Source organism: Sphaeramia orbicularis, chromosome 4 (assembly GCF_902148855.1).
Source record: "Sphaeramia orbicularis chromosome 4, fSphaOr1.1, whole genome shotgun sequence".
Classification (NCBI taxonomy): Eukaryota; Metazoa; Chordata; class Actinopteri; order Kurtiformes; family Apogonidae; genus Sphaeramia; species Sphaeramia orbicularis.
This window is the reverse complement of record NC_043960.1, coordinates 19,754,942-19,776,084: the sequence shown is the minus strand read 5'-3', so window position 1 is coordinate 19,776,084 and position 21,143 is coordinate 19,754,942. Positions and strand designations below refer to the sequence as shown.

The window sequence follows — 21,143 nt, the reverse complement described above, 5'->3', positions numbered from 1 at the left end:
AGAGTCGGTCAGCAGTCCACCGTGGACAGGGCGTGGCCTCATTGGATATGAATTATGGCGCCTTCACGTGCTACTCCATAGTTCGGAATTTGTAACTTCTACATCTCAATATGAATTTACAAAACGAATGGAAGAATTCCTATGGCTAGACAGACATATGTGAAATAATATAATGGCTACAATATGTTATTTCATGTGAAATAACGTTAAAATGGCACAGAAATGTAATAGTAAGAAAGAGTTAAGTGTAAGTTTGTTTTCCAGTTTCATTTTATTTGGAAATGTGGATCTAGACTTAATCCCAAGATTGATTTTCTGTATGAAAGGTAAAATTTTCAAATATTATAACATATAAACTTGCCTTCGCCCATAAGTAGCTGGGATAGGCTCCACCGACCCCCCCGTGACCCTAGTGGGGATAAAGCGGGTTCAGATAAGGAATGAATGAATAATATATAAACGACTAAAACTACAACTTCAACTTCAACTACTACTACTACTACTACTACGACTAATAATAATAATAATAATAATAATAATAATAATAATAATAATAATAACAATAATAATAATCATGATAATGTTGTGTCGTTCAATGTATTTCACAGAAAAAATAAACCATGCAAATTAAACCATAAAACAATGGAAACCATAAATTACGACCTTAAATGTGTCAGTGAAGGCACCATGCATAGCAGCTGTACTTATTTTCTTACAGTGTCTGGGAAAACACTATACCAGGGTATGTTTATTTAAGGGTTGGTTCAGAAGTTGAAATTACCTTGCTGAAATAAAGTAAATTTAAGGTAGACCCTCATGTATTTGTCATTTCCAGACAGATGTTGCCTATTACTTTTTTTTTTTTTTTCGTTTTACCTAAACGTATTAAGTCGTCCTCTGACGCCACCTAGTGAGAAATATACCACATTACCAGGAGGAGTAATGACTGCAGCAAATCCTTTATTTCATTAAATAGAACTAACACCACACTTTAAAAATACTCCACTGCAAGTAAAGGTTTGGCGCTTAAAACCTTATTTAAGTAAACATATGTAAGTAACCAACTATCAACAAATATTTTCTAGTCAAAGTACTCACTGTGCAATAAGTCTTTGTATTTTTGACATTTCTGGATACTGCTGCCTTCATTTGTGTGTTGCATTTTAGCACTGTAAGTGTCTAAAGTGAAATTCAGTTGAACTATCTAATATTAGAAGACTTTAGTTATTTCAAGAGGAAGGAATGTAGAATCATTCCATCCTTCAATTGATCACAAATATTCAGAACCAAAACATTTGGAACTAGAAGCACTCAGAGAGCGCAGACCTCCGCCAAGGCAGATCAGTGGGCCCCCGTGAAACCCCCACCCCCGATCACCACCAAAATTAAATCATTTGTTCCTTGTGCCAGTATCAACATTTCCTGAAATTTTCATCCAAATCCATCCATAACTTTTTGAGATATCTTGCACACAGACAGACAAAAACATAACCTCCTTGGCGGAGGTAAATATGTTGTTTATACTAAACAAGGAGAAGGAAAAAGGAAGGTTTGGTGTGGTCAAATTGCAAAAATGAAGGAAAAATAAACACAAGCTCTGTTTGTGATAATTTGGATTGGGATTTATGCTAAAAGTAAATCATGCAAAATGGAAGTTGTACGTATCTTTTTTAAAATTATTTTTTTCCTGGATAAGTAGACTCGAAGTGCAATTCATCATTTTCCTAAAATAATTGCCTCAGATTTTTTTTCAGGAAACACAAAAAAACTTAACCACAAATTGAGTATTTGATGATTCAGACAAAAAAGTCATTTTTTGTCAAAAAATAACATAAGCCCAAGGAAGGTGACGAATTGCAAATTCCAGTGTAAATAAATAAAATGTTTTTTATTGCATTGCAAGCGTTATTGGAAACTGTTTTACTTTCTATAAGATAACATAAATAATTCTTGTGTATTGACATTCATCACTATATTTTTACACAGAAACCCATGCTGATTTCATTAATATACATCAAAAGCCTATCAGATGAAGTTCTGTGATACAAAAATATCAAATTCTGTGTCCTTGACATTTAAAAGTCTTTTTTGTCGACCCCAATTGAAGGACCCTGGGGCAAAGATAAAGTTTAATCAGCTTCTGTGTGTGTCAGTGAGTGTTTGTCATGCACAGATATTGCATTGTCGTCGCTGTCTTTGTCTTTTCCTATCTTTCACATGAGCACACACACTCTGTCTCATTACAGTCCAACAGAGGGCAAAGTGCAAACTATGCTGGAGCTGTACAGTAGATCATACTCTCTCTCCTGCTCAGTTTCTCTTTCTCCCTCCCACTGTCAAGTCTCCACCTCATTCTCTATATACCACTCACACAGACGTTCACTCATTTGGCTTCATAAGCTGTGATTTGTACTTCAGCGAAGGTAGGCCCTTTTCTACTGTTTCTTCCTGTCTGTTGTGTTTCCGGTAATGTTTGAGCGTCCTTGCTTTTCCAGCTAATGTGTTAGACATGACACTTGTCTGTCCTTCAACGTGAAGGTCCAAATCTAGCTCCACTTTCACTAAAACAAAGGCTCATGTGCTGGATGGTATCTGTGGGGGATTACCAGTGAAAATGTCTCCCTGCTGATGCACTGAGAGGGAGATTAGCCTACTGACACATTAAGACATTAAACCCCAAGGGAAATGTTCCCACTGGGATTCAATGCATCTTAAGAGGTCATTTAATCTCCTACTAAGACTTAAAAGCCTACTTTTGATGCAAACCCTAACAGTGGGAGTGTGATAATTATACTTATTTCCAATGCAAATTAACTTGCTGCAAGAATTCCCCATTAAGTATCATGATTTGGGTTCTAATTAATTCCTGAAGAAGTTGTTGCAACAAACAGTGAAATGAGTGTCACCTCACTAGTGGATGTAGGTCAGTGTTTTTATGAGATAATCAGAGTCTTCTTGGAGATCACATGGTCTGAGAGGCAGGGTCATAATAGTTTACAAATCCTCAAACAGCACAGTAAAAAGTATTTTGCTGAAATAAAACTAAAGCAATTAAAAACACAGAAACTGTAAAAAAAAAAAAAAAATCTACAATGAATAATGCAAAAAAGAGGAAAAAATGCTGGTAAAATTGGCTTAATTTTCCCTGTTATTAGTCTTTGAGCAATTTTAACATGTCACACTGAGCAAAAATAAAATATGGGACCTTGAATTAACTTTTTTCTTTTTTTTTTAAATCATATGTCATGCCATGTCATGCATTCTTTCATCCTACTTTTTCAGCCTTTATGAAAGCAAATCAAAGCTTTTCTTGAAACAACTAAAACAACAGCTGAAGCGAAATAAAAACTTTACGAGAACAAGTCAATCCTTCCAAAAAAAAGTGAGAAAAATTATTTATGTAGTTGTAAAACTAACTAAAACAGAACAGAAATAAACAAAGTGAAGAAAAAGAATGAATAAAGCCAAAATGAATGAAAATGTCAAATCTGTCATAGCTCATAGTTTCCTGGATGAATCAAAACGCACTTAAACGTGAGAAAATGCACATTAAGTAAAGAGCAGTGCTTTCCACAGTGACAGTCACTTTGAGTTCCTTTCTTTAACTGAAACACTTTCATTTTCACAATTAATTCAGAGCTGAATTCTCACTTTATTTGCTGTATTTCAGATTGTACAGAATGTTTTTACTACCAGCTTGCACCAAAAGGAGAGAAAAGAAACAAAGATGGCTAATCCGTTTTGGAATGCTTTCTTTTCAAATGGGAAATAGAGACTATAATTAGATGTGGGCAGTTTAAGCCCAAGGACTTCGCTAAGCAGCTCTCTCCATAAAGAACATGTGTATATATATATATATATATATATATATATAAATATATATTTATAAATGTATGTATGTGTGTGTGTATGTGGTTAAGTCACACACTTCCGTTTGTTTTGGTTCTTCAGGCGGAGCAGCAGTGACAAATTTAGATTACAGCGGTCTAAAAATGTTGAGAAAACACAACCAGAAATACATAATTGGAGACTAGCCACTCATTAAGACTGAGCAGCTGTGTTCGCCCTAACTCTGTTTCACCAAGGACACAAAAACAAAAGCATGGGAAAGTTGAAGAGATGAACCTATAGTGTTTCATCCAACCCAAAGTTCTGTTTTCTTATGGTTTACAGAACAATTCTGTCCCTGTGGAACGTTGTCACGGGGCGGCCATTTTCCTATGATGTCACACTCAAAGTTAGAAGCTCAAATCACAGTTAAAAAAGAATAATTTCTTAGCCATTTGTTGTTCAGTTAGTATGAACAGAAGATCTGACAAATGATTATCATTGCAATGTTTTGTCATCAATTAGTTACAGAAAAGTCAATGTATAGAGAAAATCTAAAGGGCCATTTTTCATATAAAACTGCATAGTTAATAATCCCTTCATTACTGTAAGACAACATCTAACTTAGCGCTAATTTACCTCTTAACGAACTTTACTATTTGATTGTGTTATGTGGCACAATAGGACAAGTGTTACTGTGAAATATATGCACTATTGCCCATGAAGTTGGAATGTGGAAGGTGCAATTTTGACAATTTTATGCTTCATCTCAACATTTACACATGTGCATTACAACTTACAGATGATGAATCTACAAAACATTTACTACTGAGTTTTTCAACCTTGGAGTCACCTGGAATTCAAATAGGCTCACCTGAAATTTCTAGTAATTACTAAAAAAAAAATTACTAATAAAAAATATTTTTTAATGATTCAATATATATTTAATTATAATTAAAACACCACACACTTTTCCTATAAAAATCAAGTTCAAATAAAATGCAGGATATAATATCTGAGAGGGCATATCTTGATTGACCCGATCACGTGACCACATGCATTACTACGCTTCAACCTGCCCGGACACAGTCCCAGTCAGAAAATTGGACCGAACAGAAAATGGAAAAATTTCTTCGCCCGCATGGCCCCGCTAAGAAATCTCCAGGAGAAAAATGTTGGGGGTCTAACTTTAAAGACATACATCTATTTATGCCTGGGAGGAAAACACTATGAATGTAATCAGTCAAGTCTGCATTGTAAAATCTTCTCATCCAATCTCAGAAATGTTACATTAGCGATGCGACATGATGTAAACTGGAACACTTATAGTGAGCTGAAGTCCCACCCCTGTTGTACCCCATATGACCTTATTTCAGAAAAAAATGGCATTAAAGTCAATAATGAGTGAAGCTATTTTTTTTAGTTTGCTGTTTGGAATAAGAAATATGTAAATGGAAAAAATGAGAGTTACATTTGATAAAGTAGCATGTAACATTTCCACTGCTGAGGTATAAATAGCAAGAACAGAACCATCCTTTGTAAATGGGAAATGGACTACACTTTACAATACTTTCACATCATAGTTTCTGTCTATTTTTAAGATGGGAAGTACAGCTACAGTGGAACAAAACTCCCAGATGTAGTGGAGTAACAATGGAAAAAGTACATATGCATCATAGTTTTTACAGTAAATGAAAGTTATAAATACCTGTCACTTCTCCTTATCCAGATATTTACTAAACATATGAGTGTTACTTTGGACACCTGTTTGTTATTATTCCTTTTACTATATTTTTCTCCAGTTAATACTTTATATTAACAGTGTTTCTTCTGTAGTTTTAGAGGAGATGCAGTGTTTGGGAATGATTTGAATTTTGGTTCCTGTTGAGTTGAGGTCATGAAATAAAAAAAATATATTTAGTTTTTATAACATTACTTGTAGCATCTGGAGTTTGCACAATAAAATAAAATAAAATAAAATAAAATATCTACCTAATTTACTCTACAGTGCTTATGCTTATGTTTGCAAATGTGATGATTTCCTTTCCATGGTGGTGCACAACTCCTAAATAACAGGAGAAACATATTTATACACAGACACCAATAATATGTAAATCCCACTTATTATAATTATTGTATTAAAGTGTTGGTATTAACACCTGACAGTTCAAACTGAGATGTATTCAGCTTCTGGATGAGTGATAAAACATGTGACAGGCTCTTGTAAACAGTGTGACTAACATTTTTTTTTTTGTAAATATATCAAACCTGTGATGGGATAAGCCTGATGCACGGTTTCCTGGTGAAAAAAGTCATATCAGTGTTTACTCTGCTGTGGTCACATGGTTGGGGTGAAGGCAAGGTTAACCACGGCTCTTTGTATGCTCTGCGCCACCGTCTGCTGCAGTCGCTCCCATAGACATGAACGAACATGTATGTAATTTCATTGGTCCATTTGTTAACCTACAGACCACAGTTATCCTTTCTATGGTTTACACAGGAATGTGGGAGGACTTCACTTCCTGAGCATTCTTAGAATACATCCAGAGAGAAGCTTTAAGAGAAAAACAGTAGTTCAGAATCAGAGCAGGAGAACTTCTATAATAACTAAAGATGAAATGAGAAGTGAAAAGTGATCACTCTGAATTATCACCTGACTCTGGATCAGGGGTGTCAAACTAAAAATAGTTCAGGGGACGCATACAGCCCAATATCAAGTGGGCTGGACCAGGGCCGTTTCTAGCTTCGTGGGGGCCCTAAGCAAAATGCTGTTTGGGGGTCCCTAGTTTGCCAAACTACAATGAAGAGATTCCTAACCCTTTAGATCAGGGGTGGGCAAATCTAGTCCTCGAGGGCCGGTATCCTGCATGTTTTAGATATTTCCCTCTTCCAGCACACCTGGTTCAATTAATGATCAGCTTATCATTAAGCTCTGCAGAAGCCTGATAATGATGTAATGGCCTCCAGGTGTGCTAGAAGAGGGAAATATCTAAATATCTAAAGGGAAATATCTAAAACATGCAGGATACCAGCCCTCAAGGACCAGAAGTGCCCACCCCTGCTTTAGATGGTCTACTTAGTAGACTCTGCTAAGATCAGTAGTGTAGTCCAAGGTATACAGCGGTATGCGGAGTATACCCACTTATTTTTCAGTCAGCATTGGGTATACCCACTTCTAAATCACCCTGATACGCACCATTCGGTAGTATCTGAGCCAAATTGGAACTTTCATGGAATACATGATTCTGAGGTAAGTTTTAAGGTGGTTTCAGAATGAGTCACTGTTTTAAACTACTGCCCACATGACTGCACATTTAGAGAAGAAATTTTGTCGCCAATAGTTCAACTATGCGAGTAGACTAATGTTATGAAAGGCTAACGTCCCATCCTATGTTTGCCGAATGTTGAATACATTTACATTCATGCAGCTGCTTTTGTGACCAATAATACCTACAAACTGTTCCTGATCAAGTCATGATCATTTTATAATAGTGAGCAAATACTACTGATGGATTTTTGGGTAAACTAAATAGAATAGTTTTATGTGTCACTGTTTCTAAAATGGCGTTTTTCTGGACTACTTAAAAAAAGGGGCAAAAATTGAGAGTATACCCACTTCTCCAGGGATCAGTACACCACTGACTAAGATGCCACAACCTATTACACTTCATGAGCAAAACAAGCTATAATTTGAGCCACTCAGGCAAGTTAAACTGATAAAAAAAATATAATACGAGGAAAACAACAATCATCTATATGTCAATAAATGAAACAGATTTTGTGTGTTCATAAAAAAGATTTACTTTAAATGAGAAAATACAAAAACCGCTGAGATAACTTCTTTTTGACGCCATTTCAGTGTTTGTTTTGTTTAACACTCTCACTTACAGGAATGGTAGGTGGGTAGCTGTCAGTCATTCCCATCATACCTAGCGGTGGCCCACTACGTCACTCACTGTGTGACAGTGCAGTCCAACGAATATGACCTAATAATGCCACAAAAACACCAGCCACAGCTTATCACTGCAGTTTATTCTATTTATGTCCTATGTTTATTTTTTAAGCATATAAGGGATGTAATAAACACATGAGATAGTTACAGATAAAGACAGGACATTTGAATTCTCCTCAGATGCGGCTGAACATGCAGCTTTGGGGCCCCCTGATGGCTTGGGGGCCCTAAGCATTCGCCTAGTTCGTCTATAGCAAAAAAAGCTCGGGATCGGACCATTAAAACTGTAGCATAATGGCTTACAAATGAATAAATAAGAACTGCAAATTTTTCTCTTTGTTTCAGAGCAAAAAAGTCAAATTAAATTATAGAAAGTAAGCCATTAGCTACAGAGGTTGGACAAAATAATGGAAACACCTAACATTGTGGCATCATAGAAGGTGTTTCCATTGTTTTGTCCAACCACTGTATCTTCAAGAGGACTCACATTTAAGAATAATTATGAAAATATTTAGAAAATGGGTGTCAAACTTATTAGGTCATGGGCCACATACAGGATAATTTGATCTGAAGTGGGCCGGACCAGTGAAATAATAGCATAATAAACAATAAATATTGATAACTTCAAATAAAAAAAACTATAAAAAATTACATTTACAAACTATCCTTTCACAAAAAGTGAAGAACCTGAACAACTATGATCAACCTGCAATTTAATCAGAAAAATATGTGTAATGTTCATAATATTATGCCTTAGTTAATCATTTATACATGTGCATTACAGATCAGATCTACAAAGGCACAAAACATTTAATAACAGTAATAGTATTATTAAAATAATAGAGTTTAGAATTGTCATTATTAATAGGTTATCATGCTATTATTTTACTGTTCTGACCCACTTGAGATCAAACTGGGGTGTACGTGGCCCCTGAACTAAATTTTTCATTTATTGACTGACTGATGAGAATGGATCCTTTTGGCTGGCCGGGTTTGGCCCACGGGCCATATGTTTGACACTCCTTCTCTAGAGACTTTCCTATTTTGCAGCTTTAGCATTCAGCCTCTGTTTACTGTGAAAAGACCAGTACAAAGCAGAGTTATTGACAACTGGATAACATATGGCATTTAAAGCTAAACAGACATGGTCCCCAAGAGTTGATAAAAATCAGCTAAAAGGCCATTCATGACATATTATTTACAGTTTTTACAACTTCCTGCTGCTGCTGCAAAGTGTCTACAAAAATCACCACAGTCTGATAAGGACTTTATAGTGTGAAAGCCTTCATAAAGCTTTCTTTTTGTTATGTATTTTATAGACCTTTAAACTATGGGTTTCTGGGTGTGAAAAGTCCCAGTAGTACACAGTTTGGTCATTTATAAGCCTCCTGATTTATAGTGTTTATGGTGGAGATGACAGCCTATTTATTCTCGTTTTATTTTATTTGGAAATGTGCAAGTAAGGCAAGTCTCAAGATGTTTTTCCGTATAAAATATAAAAAGGTCAAACATTACAATACAAAAAATACTTCTGTCACTACTTCTGCTGCTACTACTACTACTAGTAATAATAATAATAATAATAATAATAATAATAATAATAATAATAATAATAATAATAATAAAGATAATAATAATAATAATAATAATAATAATAATAATAAAGATAATGATACTACTACTACTACTACTACTACTACTACTACTACTACTACTACTACTACTACTAATAATAATAATAATGTGCTTTACAAAATAAAATAAAATAATAGTGGTGAAAACTAGTTGGCAGAGAAATAAACATTCCTAAATATTCCAACGATAATGTTATTTTTTCTGATTTATTTCTTATTCACATACATGCATACATTCTGAATATTGTTATGATGATAAACTCTTTAGAAATAATCTTCCAGATGGAAATATTTTCATGCAGTAGTTTAACTTTGTTGCAGTAAAACAAAGAGAACATTTTCAGAGTTGATGTTATTATTGTGCTGTTATGGCTATTATTTCACTAGTTTTCTGGTGAGTTTGACACCCATGTTCTAAATATTTTACTAATAATCCATAAATGTGAGTCTTCTTGAAGAGATAAGCAAATGGCTTAATGTCTTATTAAATTTTATGATGAAAAGTGAGTCTCATCATGAAACCATTTAGCATCTATCTAAATGCATGTAATAAAACAGCAGATCATAGCAGTGTTTTGTGTGTTTTATATGCAACAAGGATAAAATCTGCTGTTTGAATGACTAATGGTGACAAGTCATCCCTCCTCTGAATCCAGTTTTCAGTTCACTTCCTCATATTTAACACTGACTTTCATATTTTTGATGAATTTGCAATAAATAACCTGACGCATCACTTTCGAAAGCTTTACTCTTACGTCATTAATGATTTATGAAGCATTAACACTTTCATAAAAACCATTGTGGAAAAAAAAATAGATTGACCCTTAAAGACCAAGGGGTATTTTTGTGATTTATTTTTTCTCTACATTTAAGCTGTCCTAAGTGATTTATCATCATTTGTTATAATTTTATTCTCTGCATTTTGCATTTCTCAGTGACAGTCAGGTGTTTTACTATATTGAATTTACTTCATAAAAACTTCATAAAAACTTCATAAAAACGTTCATAAAAACTCCGAGTAAATTCAAAACTACAAAACTGCACTGGAAAAAATCTAAATCTCAACAAATGTTTTTTTTCTCAAAATACCTCATCACACTTAAAATAAGACATAATCACCTACAGAGTAACTTTTCAGTGAGATATAAGAACCTATTTTTAGACAATAGATCTGCAAAATCTTATTTCAAGAAATCCAAAATAATTTTCAGTTGTTCCATTGGCAGATTTTTTTTTTTTTTTTGCTTAATTCAAGATATTTTTTTTGCCTAATTCAGGCAAAAAAAAACAACAAAAAAAATCTGCCAATGGAACAAGTGAAAATTATCTTGGTAAGATTTCTTGTAATAAGATTTTCAAGATCTATTGTCTAAAAATAAGTTCTTATATCTCACTGAAAAGTTACTCTTTGGGTGATTATGTCTTATTTTAAGTGTGATGAGACATTTTGACTAGAAATGAGAAAAATACACTTGGTAAGATTTGGATTTTTTTAGGTGTGAAAAAAAAGAGGAAAAATTTACTTTTTTTCCCAGCACAATATATCATATAAACATATATAGACATGTATCTAACTACTGTCTTTTGTCAAACTACACTGGTTTTAGTGGTAAATCAGTGTGCAGAAAATGAAAGTGATTTTTACATTCACTATAGAGCCTCTCAGTGTCCACATGGGTCATATCTGACGATACTGAAAAGGCGAGAAACTGTATTCTACCTGAACTACTAAAATGTGCTGATGGGATTAGTCTCAGATATGATCGAACGTTTTAGATCAGTAGAGGCTGTTTAGGTTTTCAAAGGTTAAAAAGAAAACAGTCGAATCAATCTGCAATGCCTTTTTCTGTGTAAACTGATCTGAACTTTAACCACGATGACAGAAAAAGATGACATGTTTTAGTTTTTTGTTGGTGTTAGTTGCAGTATCTAAGGATGTCGAGTAAAACAAACCACAGCACCATGTGATTCAGCACTGTTCCAACAGCATGTCCTTCAGCTGAGTCACTACAGCCTCCATCCTCTAGAAACAGGATTTTGGGTTCAAGCCTCTGACTTCAGTTGAACTCAGACCTGGCTGACTTCCAGCTGATATGGCTCAAACTCAGATAAATGCTTCTTAAACATCTGCTGACCTGTGTGGAAAATTCTCACTTCTCTAAATTTTCCAGGTCTTTCTCTCTCACACCCTGCTTTTCTCTTCCTGTGTCTCTGTAGACGTCCATGTGACCGACATCAGTCATGGAGGAACCGCGGCGAATCGATCTGACGTACATCACTGAACGAATCATTGTCATATTCTGTCCTCCTGAGTGTTCAGAGGAGACATACGTCCACAACCTGAGGGAAATTACACACATGCTGCAGTCCAAACATGGACACAACTACATGGTGAGACAAGACAGACAACGACAACAAGACCTAAAGACTGGATAAATACAATGAACTCTGAAAAACCCCCCCACAGGAAACACAGATGCCTTTGCCAAAATGCAAAAATACAGCTGGTCATTTTAATGTATGACTGGAAGAACGACAATTTTTACTCAAAGGGGAGGCAAGGCGTATTGTTTCTTGGTTGGTTTGTTAGTTAGTTTGTTTGTTAACACTCTAGCAGCAAAACTATTGATTGAATTCATACCAAATTGGGTTTATAGATTACCAGTGACCAAGAATAGATCTGATTACATTTTGGGAACAGTAGGACAAAGTTCAAAATTTTTAATGAAATTTTAAAATCTTTTTTTTCCCCTCATTAACTTATAATGGGCAAAATTTCAAATGTCTGTCGCAGCAAAACTATTGGTTGAATTCATACCAAATAGGGTTTATAGATTGCCAGTGACCCAGAATAGATGTGGTCACATTTTGGGAAAGGTAGGTCAAAGTTCTAATTTTTTATTAATTTTTTTGTCTTCTCCCATTTACTTATAATGGGTGACATTTCAAATGTCTATAAAAACATCAATTTTGTTTCAATTTACTTCAAACTTGCCGCATATATAGAGGCAACTGATATGCTGACATGCATAGACATGTAGGGGTGGGGTTTGTTGTGCCTGGCATCACTTGTTTTTTCTGCAATCCATATTGTGGGATTAAACAATATCGTGACATTTTCAACAGTTGAACTTGGACAGCTGGAAAAATATGGCTCTACAAGGATTAACCCATAAAGACCCAAACATTCACCAGCGACTGAAATGATTTACTCATCTAAACTGTTTAATACCAGTTGATCCACTAATCCTGTCAACACATGTAAATAATTGTTATAAAATATAGTTTGTCATCTTTTCATGGTCATCAGATATGACCCATTTGGACGTTTAGAGGCTCTGTAGTTACCATGGAAACACCGTCATCTTCTACAACATTGATTCACCAGTAAAACCCATAGAGTTGGATCAATGACAGTGGATGGACACACTTATTTTATATTTAGTTAATATTTTATATTTTTCTTCAGTTTTCTCTGTTTTGATACAGTAACTTTTGGATTTACTCGAAGCTTTTATGAACATCTACAAGATAACTGAATTAAATATCAGAAAATACACAATGTTCACTCAAAAATGCAAAACATAGAGCACAATATTAGAGTAAATGGTGATGAATCACTTAAGAAAGGTTAAAAATACAGAGGAAAAAATAATTTGGGAACTGCCACAAAAGTAGCACTGGGTCTTTATGGGTTTAAAGAGTTTTTATGAAAGTGCATCTGCATAAATAAAAATCATTTTTAAAGGTAAAGATGACCTTTTACAGTACATATCTGTCCCTACAATTAAACCCATTAACACAGAGTAAATCATATTATTAGACACACTTTGCTTGCTATGTTGTGGAGCTCTGTAGTGATGATACAGGTATCACATCATGTAAGTACAAATACAATGTGACCAATGTGAAAATACTGCACCACAGATAAAATATGAATTCAAACCTTATTCAAGTAAAACATTTAAAACATTATCAGCAAAATACATTCAAAGTTTTCAGAGTTAAAATAGTCACTGTGTGGAAAAATGGTCCCTGTAATGCTGCTGCAGATGTTTAAGTTTGACCTCATTTGATCTACTTTGACCTATATCACTGCATCATATTCTGCAAAATTATCATATGTTCATTATTTTGCTGTCCTGTGAGAAGTTTGTGTGTCTAAAAACTAAAGAAATGTTTCATTTGCTCAGAAAAAAAGGCAGGTTTTCAGCATTTTCTAGAAAATCCAAGTGGATTTGTAGAGTTTATGAAACTGGAGAAGGAAGATGGACAATTTTAAACTTATTCCATAATCTATAGAAACACGCGTTCATAAATATTCACAATCAACACATCTGGAAGTTTAAAAAACTGCAATTTGAAATGAAACTAAACCTGTCAGACAAATGTAGTAGAGTAAAAAGTAAATATCCCCCATATGAACAAAGTCATTTAGGATTTTCAGAATATTATGTATTGAACCTGATATGGATTTTGTATGATTTCTGGTGACCTGAAATAGTGGGGAAAAGTGCAATATGTTCCTCTGAGATGCAGTGAAGTACAAGTACAATGTATAAAATCTTAGATGATGAATATAATGACCTTTGTTTTTATTTAAATTCACCAGTGTTTATCCAAATTCAACTCAGGTGTAGTTTTAAAGCTTTATGTAATATAGAAATGAAAACATATACAGTCATGAACTAAAGTTTTGGTTTTTGAGGCTTTGCTGTTTCATCTGTTTTTTTACATTTTTATCCCACATGTTTCTGAGTTACACTGAAGAACAATTCTCGGTATTTCATACATCTTAAATACTTTTATTGGCAAATAAATCATATTTATGTAAGGGGTCAAAGGGTGTAATTGCTAAAAATTTCAGCCTCAGTTGTGGGTATAAATCTGTATATCTGTAAAATTCTCACCAAACAAATAAAATGAAGACTTATCCAATACTACAGACCAGTCCAAAAGATATTTGTAAATTAAAATAAATGCTTTTCTCACTTTTTTTTTTTTTTTCAGCTTATTAATCTATCACAGAGGAATGACACTCTGATCCAAATGAGCCACAAGGTAAAACTATCATTCTCATCACGTACAGTGCAGCTCATGCATTTCGGCGTTCTGCAGGTTGTGGTTTTGTCTGTCAGGTTTTAGACACAGGTTGGATGGATCTGTTGGCTCCGAACCTGGATCAGATCTTCAGCGTGTGCACGGTGATGGAGAACTGGCTGCAAACACATCCAAAACATGTCCTGGTGCTGCACTGCAGGGTAAAAACTACACAGTGTCATGAATCTGACACATTATTCAGCTCTGTCTATGACGTTTAACAGCTGATCCTGATTGTGTTTGTCATCGACAGGGAGGTAAAGGTGGGATCGGGGTCCTGGTGGCTTCTTACATCCACTTCACCAACATGTCAGCCAGGTAACACTGAGAGTATAGATGAATTTATTTAATAACCAGAAGGATAACGCCAATGTTATTATCATCCTCACCAGGTTTTATGTGCACAACATTTTTTTAAAATCTCATCTTATATCCTATATTTTGACTTTAAAGGAAACATATAAGTTGAAATAAAAAGTATAGTCAAGTTTTCATCTAAATGTGGTCCCAATTTTAACATAATTTACACAAAAGCTGAGGCTGATTTTAGCTTTTCTCTCTAAAAACATCTATCTCTTGTCGTTCATATCTTAATACATGCTGGAGTGTTTGCTATTTCAGTCTAATATGACATGTCTTGCATTATTGAAGTGGACAAATGCACACAATGTATTCCATGTTGTCTGCATGTATTCCCAAAATCTGTTTGCAGTCATTAAAAAATTACCTTTAGTCGATAACACAGACGTTTACACAGGTAAGGTAAGGTAAGGTAAGGTAAGGTAAGGGAAGAGAAGGGAAGGGAAGGGAAGGGAAGGGAAGGGAAGAGAAGAGAAGAGAAGAGAAGAGAAGAGAAGAGAAGAGAAGAGAAGAGAAGAGAAGAGAAGAGAAGAGAAGAGAAGAGAAGAGAAGAGATGAGATAACCTTTATTTGTCCCACAGTGGACAAATGGGAAATTGCAGCGTTACAACAGCAGAGTCCAAGAGCAGCAGTGGAAAAGACTTCCAGGATCAAAAATATTTACGATAAGTACAGTAAAAAAATATAAGAAATACAAAAATAAACATAAACATAGAGTACGTATCTACCTATCTCAAACTCGACGACAAAAACTAGGATAATAACCTCTTATGTACAGTGAGTGATGAGCAGTGAGTGACTAAAAGATGTCTACATGTCTTCAATATTATTTCTTTTCATTTAAAGTGCAAATTGAAAATGTGCATAAAAACAGATGGAAATGCAGCTTATCTTATAAAACCATAAGAACTGTGAAACCTTCTCTTTAACTTTACTCCATTTATTTACCACAACAAAGATGCATTCACTAATATATTCCTTGAGTCCGTCACACGCAGAAACTTATAACCTGCAGTGACTATTGTGTGTTATTTTTAAAGTAACATTACATCAGGGCTGGTAATGTTTACACACACTGTGCAGAACAAACATACTCTTTGTCCTTGGATGACAGAGAAGTTGTAGATGACAATAAAGTCAAATAATCCACAGTCAGAATCACAGGTGTCTGTAAATGCATATGTGATGTCAATAAAAGGAGTGTAAATATTATATCAAATGTAAATTTCTTTAAGGGGACACAAGGCTTCTTCAACAATTCAAAAACACATTTCAGTTTGTTTTAATACATTGATATTTAATGACTTTTCCTGACATATGTTTTGATTTAACATGGTTTTAACTGGGCACTTGTTGTTAAACATTACTTCTCTTTGGCATTAAAACACGGTTAAATATCACACGTTTTGGGTTCAGTGGTACTGACCTAATCCTACATCCCACTTCTTCCACAACATAAGCAGAGTATGACAATTTCTTTGTCTGACTGCATTTTTGGCAGACTAAATGCTTTACTCACAACTCATGTACCTTATAAAACATAAAACATGTGTAACAAAAAAGAGATCTTCAAGGATCTGGATTTCTACTTTTAAAAGTTTTACTCATTGAATTTTCACAAAATTAAACATAGCCTTTTTTTTGTTAGGGGAAACAGTGAAGTAAAACCAAATTCAATAAACTCAGCAGTTAATATATTAAAAAAATCAACAGTTCCAGGGATAAAATAAGTTTTGTACTTCTGGGTATTGAGAGAGGATATAATATTTTTGCACCACAAACGATGGGTCACATTCTTCTACCTTTACTAAATAAACCAAGTTTTATTCAGACACATTTGCACGATTCTTTCATTCAATACTTGCTCTAATTTGGAGAATGATCATTTAAAACTATATTATATAAAACTAATATTATATCTGCAAAACTGCCGGCATGCACAGTAGCAAACCTGCAAAACCTGCAACCCTCTGTTTTTTCTGCAGGAATCTGTTTTACACTGTACATGGGTGCTTCTATAAAACTGGTCCCTAAAAGCAGGACAGAGGGGCTAAAAATTCAAACCAGATGTAGACTAATGTTATGAAGTTTGGAAGCACTTTGGGTCTATTTTAAAAATAAATATTTACTGAGATAAAAGAGAAACTACTTTTCAGATAAAACACATTTTTATATTATTTTTATACAAAAATCCGCATGTGACATAGTAAAAAGGACACAAAAATTACGTGGTACTATTTTTTTTTTTTTTAAATATCTTTATATTCTCTCACAGGTACATTTTGTGAATGGAATTAATTATGCAAGGCAGAGTGTTTCACAAAAATGACCACTGTTGCAAAATCACTGGTGATTTCTTTGTGTTTAAATGGGCAGGTTCTGCGTGTAACAGGGGTGGACATGATGGGTTATACACGAAACCTGAAATGAGGCTGCCAATTCATGAAAAACCTACATGTCTGGATTAGAAAAACCACTAGGATCATCAAATTTAACACAGTGTCTTTATTTACAGGGGTATATAAGACCATTTACAGCCATGTTTTCCAGATCAAATGCACTGACACCTAGGTAGCTTTTCCTGTCCCAATTTTGGTCCCAATATTTTATTAAAAATTCATTAATTTTGGGATGGCTCAGGGCAAGAGTATAATTTTTCTTTTTTTTTCCATTTATCTGAGGTACATCCTGGGAGGAAATGTGTCTAAATTTCTCTTTTATTATTGGGTTTAAAAAGATGGCAAAATGAACCCAGGTTCATAGAAGCACCCAAATACATATTTGACACTTAGAAGCATCATATCTAAACATTTACTTGCCTTGATATAAAATCCAGACCACATATTCAGTTTATCAGTGGCTGTGATTAACTTTTAGAATGCTAACAGCAGACCAACATGTCCACTTGATTCCTCATCTTCATTGCATTGATTCTCTTCTGTTACATCATATAATCAGTGTTACTCCTGTTAAAGAGGTCAGGTCACAGGACTGATGTTTGCCGCTGGACGTTATTCAGAGGTTGACTGAAGAGACTTTGACCTATTTGATTTTTGGGCAGGGATCCTGTTGCTGTTAGCCACTGGTGAATTTATTTACTCTTCATTGAGATGTGTGCAATATCCAGCCTGCAGAAGACTCATAATATTGTTTATTACATCTGCCAAGGAGGTTATGTTTTTGCTGGTGTTGGTTTGTTTGTTTGTCTGTCTGTCTGTCTGTCTGTCCGTTTGCAAGATAACTCAAAAAGATATGGACGGATTTGGATGAAAATTTCAGGAAATGTTGATACTGGCACAAGGAACAAATTATTAAATTTTGGTGGTGATTGGGGGGTGGGCACTGATCTGAGTGCTTTTCCAGTTTAAGTAAAAGGATTACTACCACTGCACCCTGAAAGGTCATGCATCTCCTTTATGCTTCGTAGCTTTGAGACGTTCATTGTCATAAAGGAAGAGAAGGAAAGGTCAGATAGAAGCACAGAAAAAAAAGAAAATTTCCACACTCTGTACATGTGAGTGTACATGATGTTCACATCCAATCAGCTGCCACACAGTTATCATACCTGTTATCATATCTGATTGTGACCATTGTCCTGAGAACAATAGGTGAGTGAGCTCAAGTGTTACTGTAATCTGATGGTTAGTAATCAGAGTTTTCAAAATAAATGTCAACAAAAATAAGTAAGTACATTAATTAATTAATAAGACGTAAAATTATCAATATACTATGTAAAAAAAAGACTACACCCTAAATGCAGATACAATACAATCAAATAAAATGATATAGACAACATGAAAAGGAAGTAGAAAGTTAATCCTTATGAAATATACATCACATATATGGCTCTAAAGTGTCTACAGAGGTACAGTATCCATCAGTGAGTACAGATTATTCTATTCTACAGAGTTTACCTGTTAATTCACTGACACTGGTGGTACAAAAAGAAAAAAACAGCTCATCTAGCATTGTCTCTGCTGCAAATACTTTAAGATCTTTCTAAATTTCCCCAAAGTTTTCATTAATTAAGCTACAGTCCAATACATTTTCACTCTGTGTGTTTCCATGTCAAAGCATTAAAACACAACATATTCAGTCTTAACTTTATTGTCGATATTTCTGACTCTTTGCTGCTCTCCTAACACCTGCTGATGAATGGGATTTTTCAGGCTGGACTTCTTTACGTCCACTTCAAGTTTTCAGCCGACACTGTGTGATGTTATGATCTTTCCAGTAAACATTTGATAAAAAGGGAAAATATCCCTCTTATTTATCAAGACTGCGGTGTCAGTGCACAAATGCTCTGCAAATAAAGAAATGATGCAAACCAAGAAAACATCTACAAACAAAAAACGCTGCATAGCCAGTCACTACAACGGAAGTGTTCCAAACCTGCAGTCAGCCAGAGTTTATAGACAACAGACTAGTGTCAAATATAATCAAATAAAAGTCACATTGTAATTTCAATTTGTTCCCACTGTAGTTTGAAACACTGTCAGTCAGCTGTTCTCCATCTCTCCCTCTATCCTGTGTATCTCTGCATTGAGCTGTTCTGCTGAGAGCACCCCCTACAGGTTTGGAGCACTTCTGTTGTACTGACTATGAGGGCTGTTCAATAAGTTCATGGCCTCACCCAGAAATACTGGTTGTTATAATACAGGATGTTACATTCTTTCGTGATGGGATAGTGATGCTTGAACATCGATGGACCAAGTGCATTGCTGTAAATGGAGATTATGTTGAAAAATAAAATATAAATTATCAGTCTGTGTTGTTCTGTTCTGGGTGAGGCCATGAACTTATTGAACGGCCCTCGTAGTTAAGCAGCATTTTTCATTTGGAGATGTTTTCTTGGTTTGAATCGTTTTGTGCTTTGCATTGTTTCTCTATTTGCAGAGCATTTGATGATTATACATTTGTTTTTGTTTCTTGCGGCACATTTCTTCATTTACACCACGTTCCTCTTTTTGACCCTTGTTTAGACTTGTGTTTGAGTTTGTGAATTTGCATCATTTCTGTACTTGCAGCTGGTTTCTCTAACTGAGACACATTGGGCCGTTGCAATGTGTTTGGCTCTTGTCGACCACCATAAATCTTTGCAGTGATCCAGCATCTTGCATTATTGTATTGTATTGTATTATTGTCATCATGTGCACCGAACAAATATCAAATAAACAAATAGTCAAACTATCCATTTTCTTCCTCTAGTGCATTAGCGCATGATCAGATTGCATAGTTTGGCCTAATTCACTAGTAATCGCAGACCCAAAAGGTTGTTTAAAGGGCTTACTACTGCTTTGAAGGCATTCCCTCTGATTCAAAATGACACATCTGGACATTGAGTCCTAGAAAACACTTAGATCTGTGATAGAAGCACATGAGAGGCAAACAGCAGTACAACACTTCGGGCGTTCAGCACATCTGTCCAACATGTTCACTCTGTAGAACTGCAGCATAGGTGCCAGATGTGCTCAGCCGGCCAGATGTGCTCGGTTTCCCCCCGTGTACAGGCCGAGCGTTGTAATTCATGGATGTACAATGTCATGACTGTTCCTGCCAGTACGATGGTGTTTAACTATGATGTCAACCTCTGGAGCTGCACTGTATTTTGTTGGGATGGAAACAAATCATAAACAAAGTAAAACATGGTACAAACTGAACATTTGCATCTCTCTCAGTGCAGACCTTTCTCTTGACCACTTTGCCATGAGGAGGTTCTTCGCCGACAAACTGTCTTCTATGATGACGCCTTCGCAAAAACGGTAAGAGCCCGATTTATCAAGACGATCACTGCAGGTCAAAGGTCAACCCCAGAAGAGCTCCCAGCCTCAGATCTTTAACTCATAAAGCTCCAAACATCCACCCATGACCAAAAGCATCTACTGATCTAAAATGTTTAATACCTATTTATCTACTAATCCTATCAGTACATGTAAATAATTGGTATAAAATTCAGTTTATCATCTATTCATGCCTATCAAATATGACCTTTTTGGACGTTCAGAAGCTCTGTAGTGAACTGGAAAAACTGCCTTCTTCTACAACATTGATTCACCAGTAAAATCCATGGAGTTGGATCAATGACAGTGGATGGAGACACTGGTTTATGTTCACTTAATGATACATTTTGTTGAAAAAGTCAGGTTTTCTTTCTGTTTTGATATAATAACCTTTAAATTTACACTAAGCTTTTATAAATATCTATATGATTAATAAATTAAATACATAAAAATACATGATTTACCATGAAAAAAGCAAAACACAGAACA

The 21,143-nt window shown here is 35.0% G+C and overlaps 1 protein-coding gene across 1 annotated transcript in view; it reads left to right on the top strand.

Moving 5' to 3' along the window:
* The first annotated feature begins 2,365 nt into the window (after positions 1-2,365).
* LOC115418171 (tensin-3-like) overlaps positions 2,366-21,143 on the top strand; it is a 105,405-nt gene continuing 86,627 nt past the window's right edge. Inside the window, exons 1-6 of the mRNA XM_030132558.1 lie at positions 2,366-2,423; positions 11,632-11,805; positions 14,425-14,475; positions 14,553-14,675; positions 14,768-14,832; positions 20,553-20,636. Of these exons, the coding sequence (XP_029988418.1) occupies positions 11,656-11,805; positions 14,425-14,475; positions 14,553-14,675; positions 14,768-14,832; positions 20,553-20,636 (473 nt within the window). The 5' untranslated portion in view covers positions 2,366-2,423; positions 11,632-11,655. The remainder of the gene's footprint in view (positions 2,424-11,631; positions 11,806-14,424; positions 14,476-14,552; positions 14,676-14,767; positions 14,833-20,552; positions 20,637-21,143) is intronic.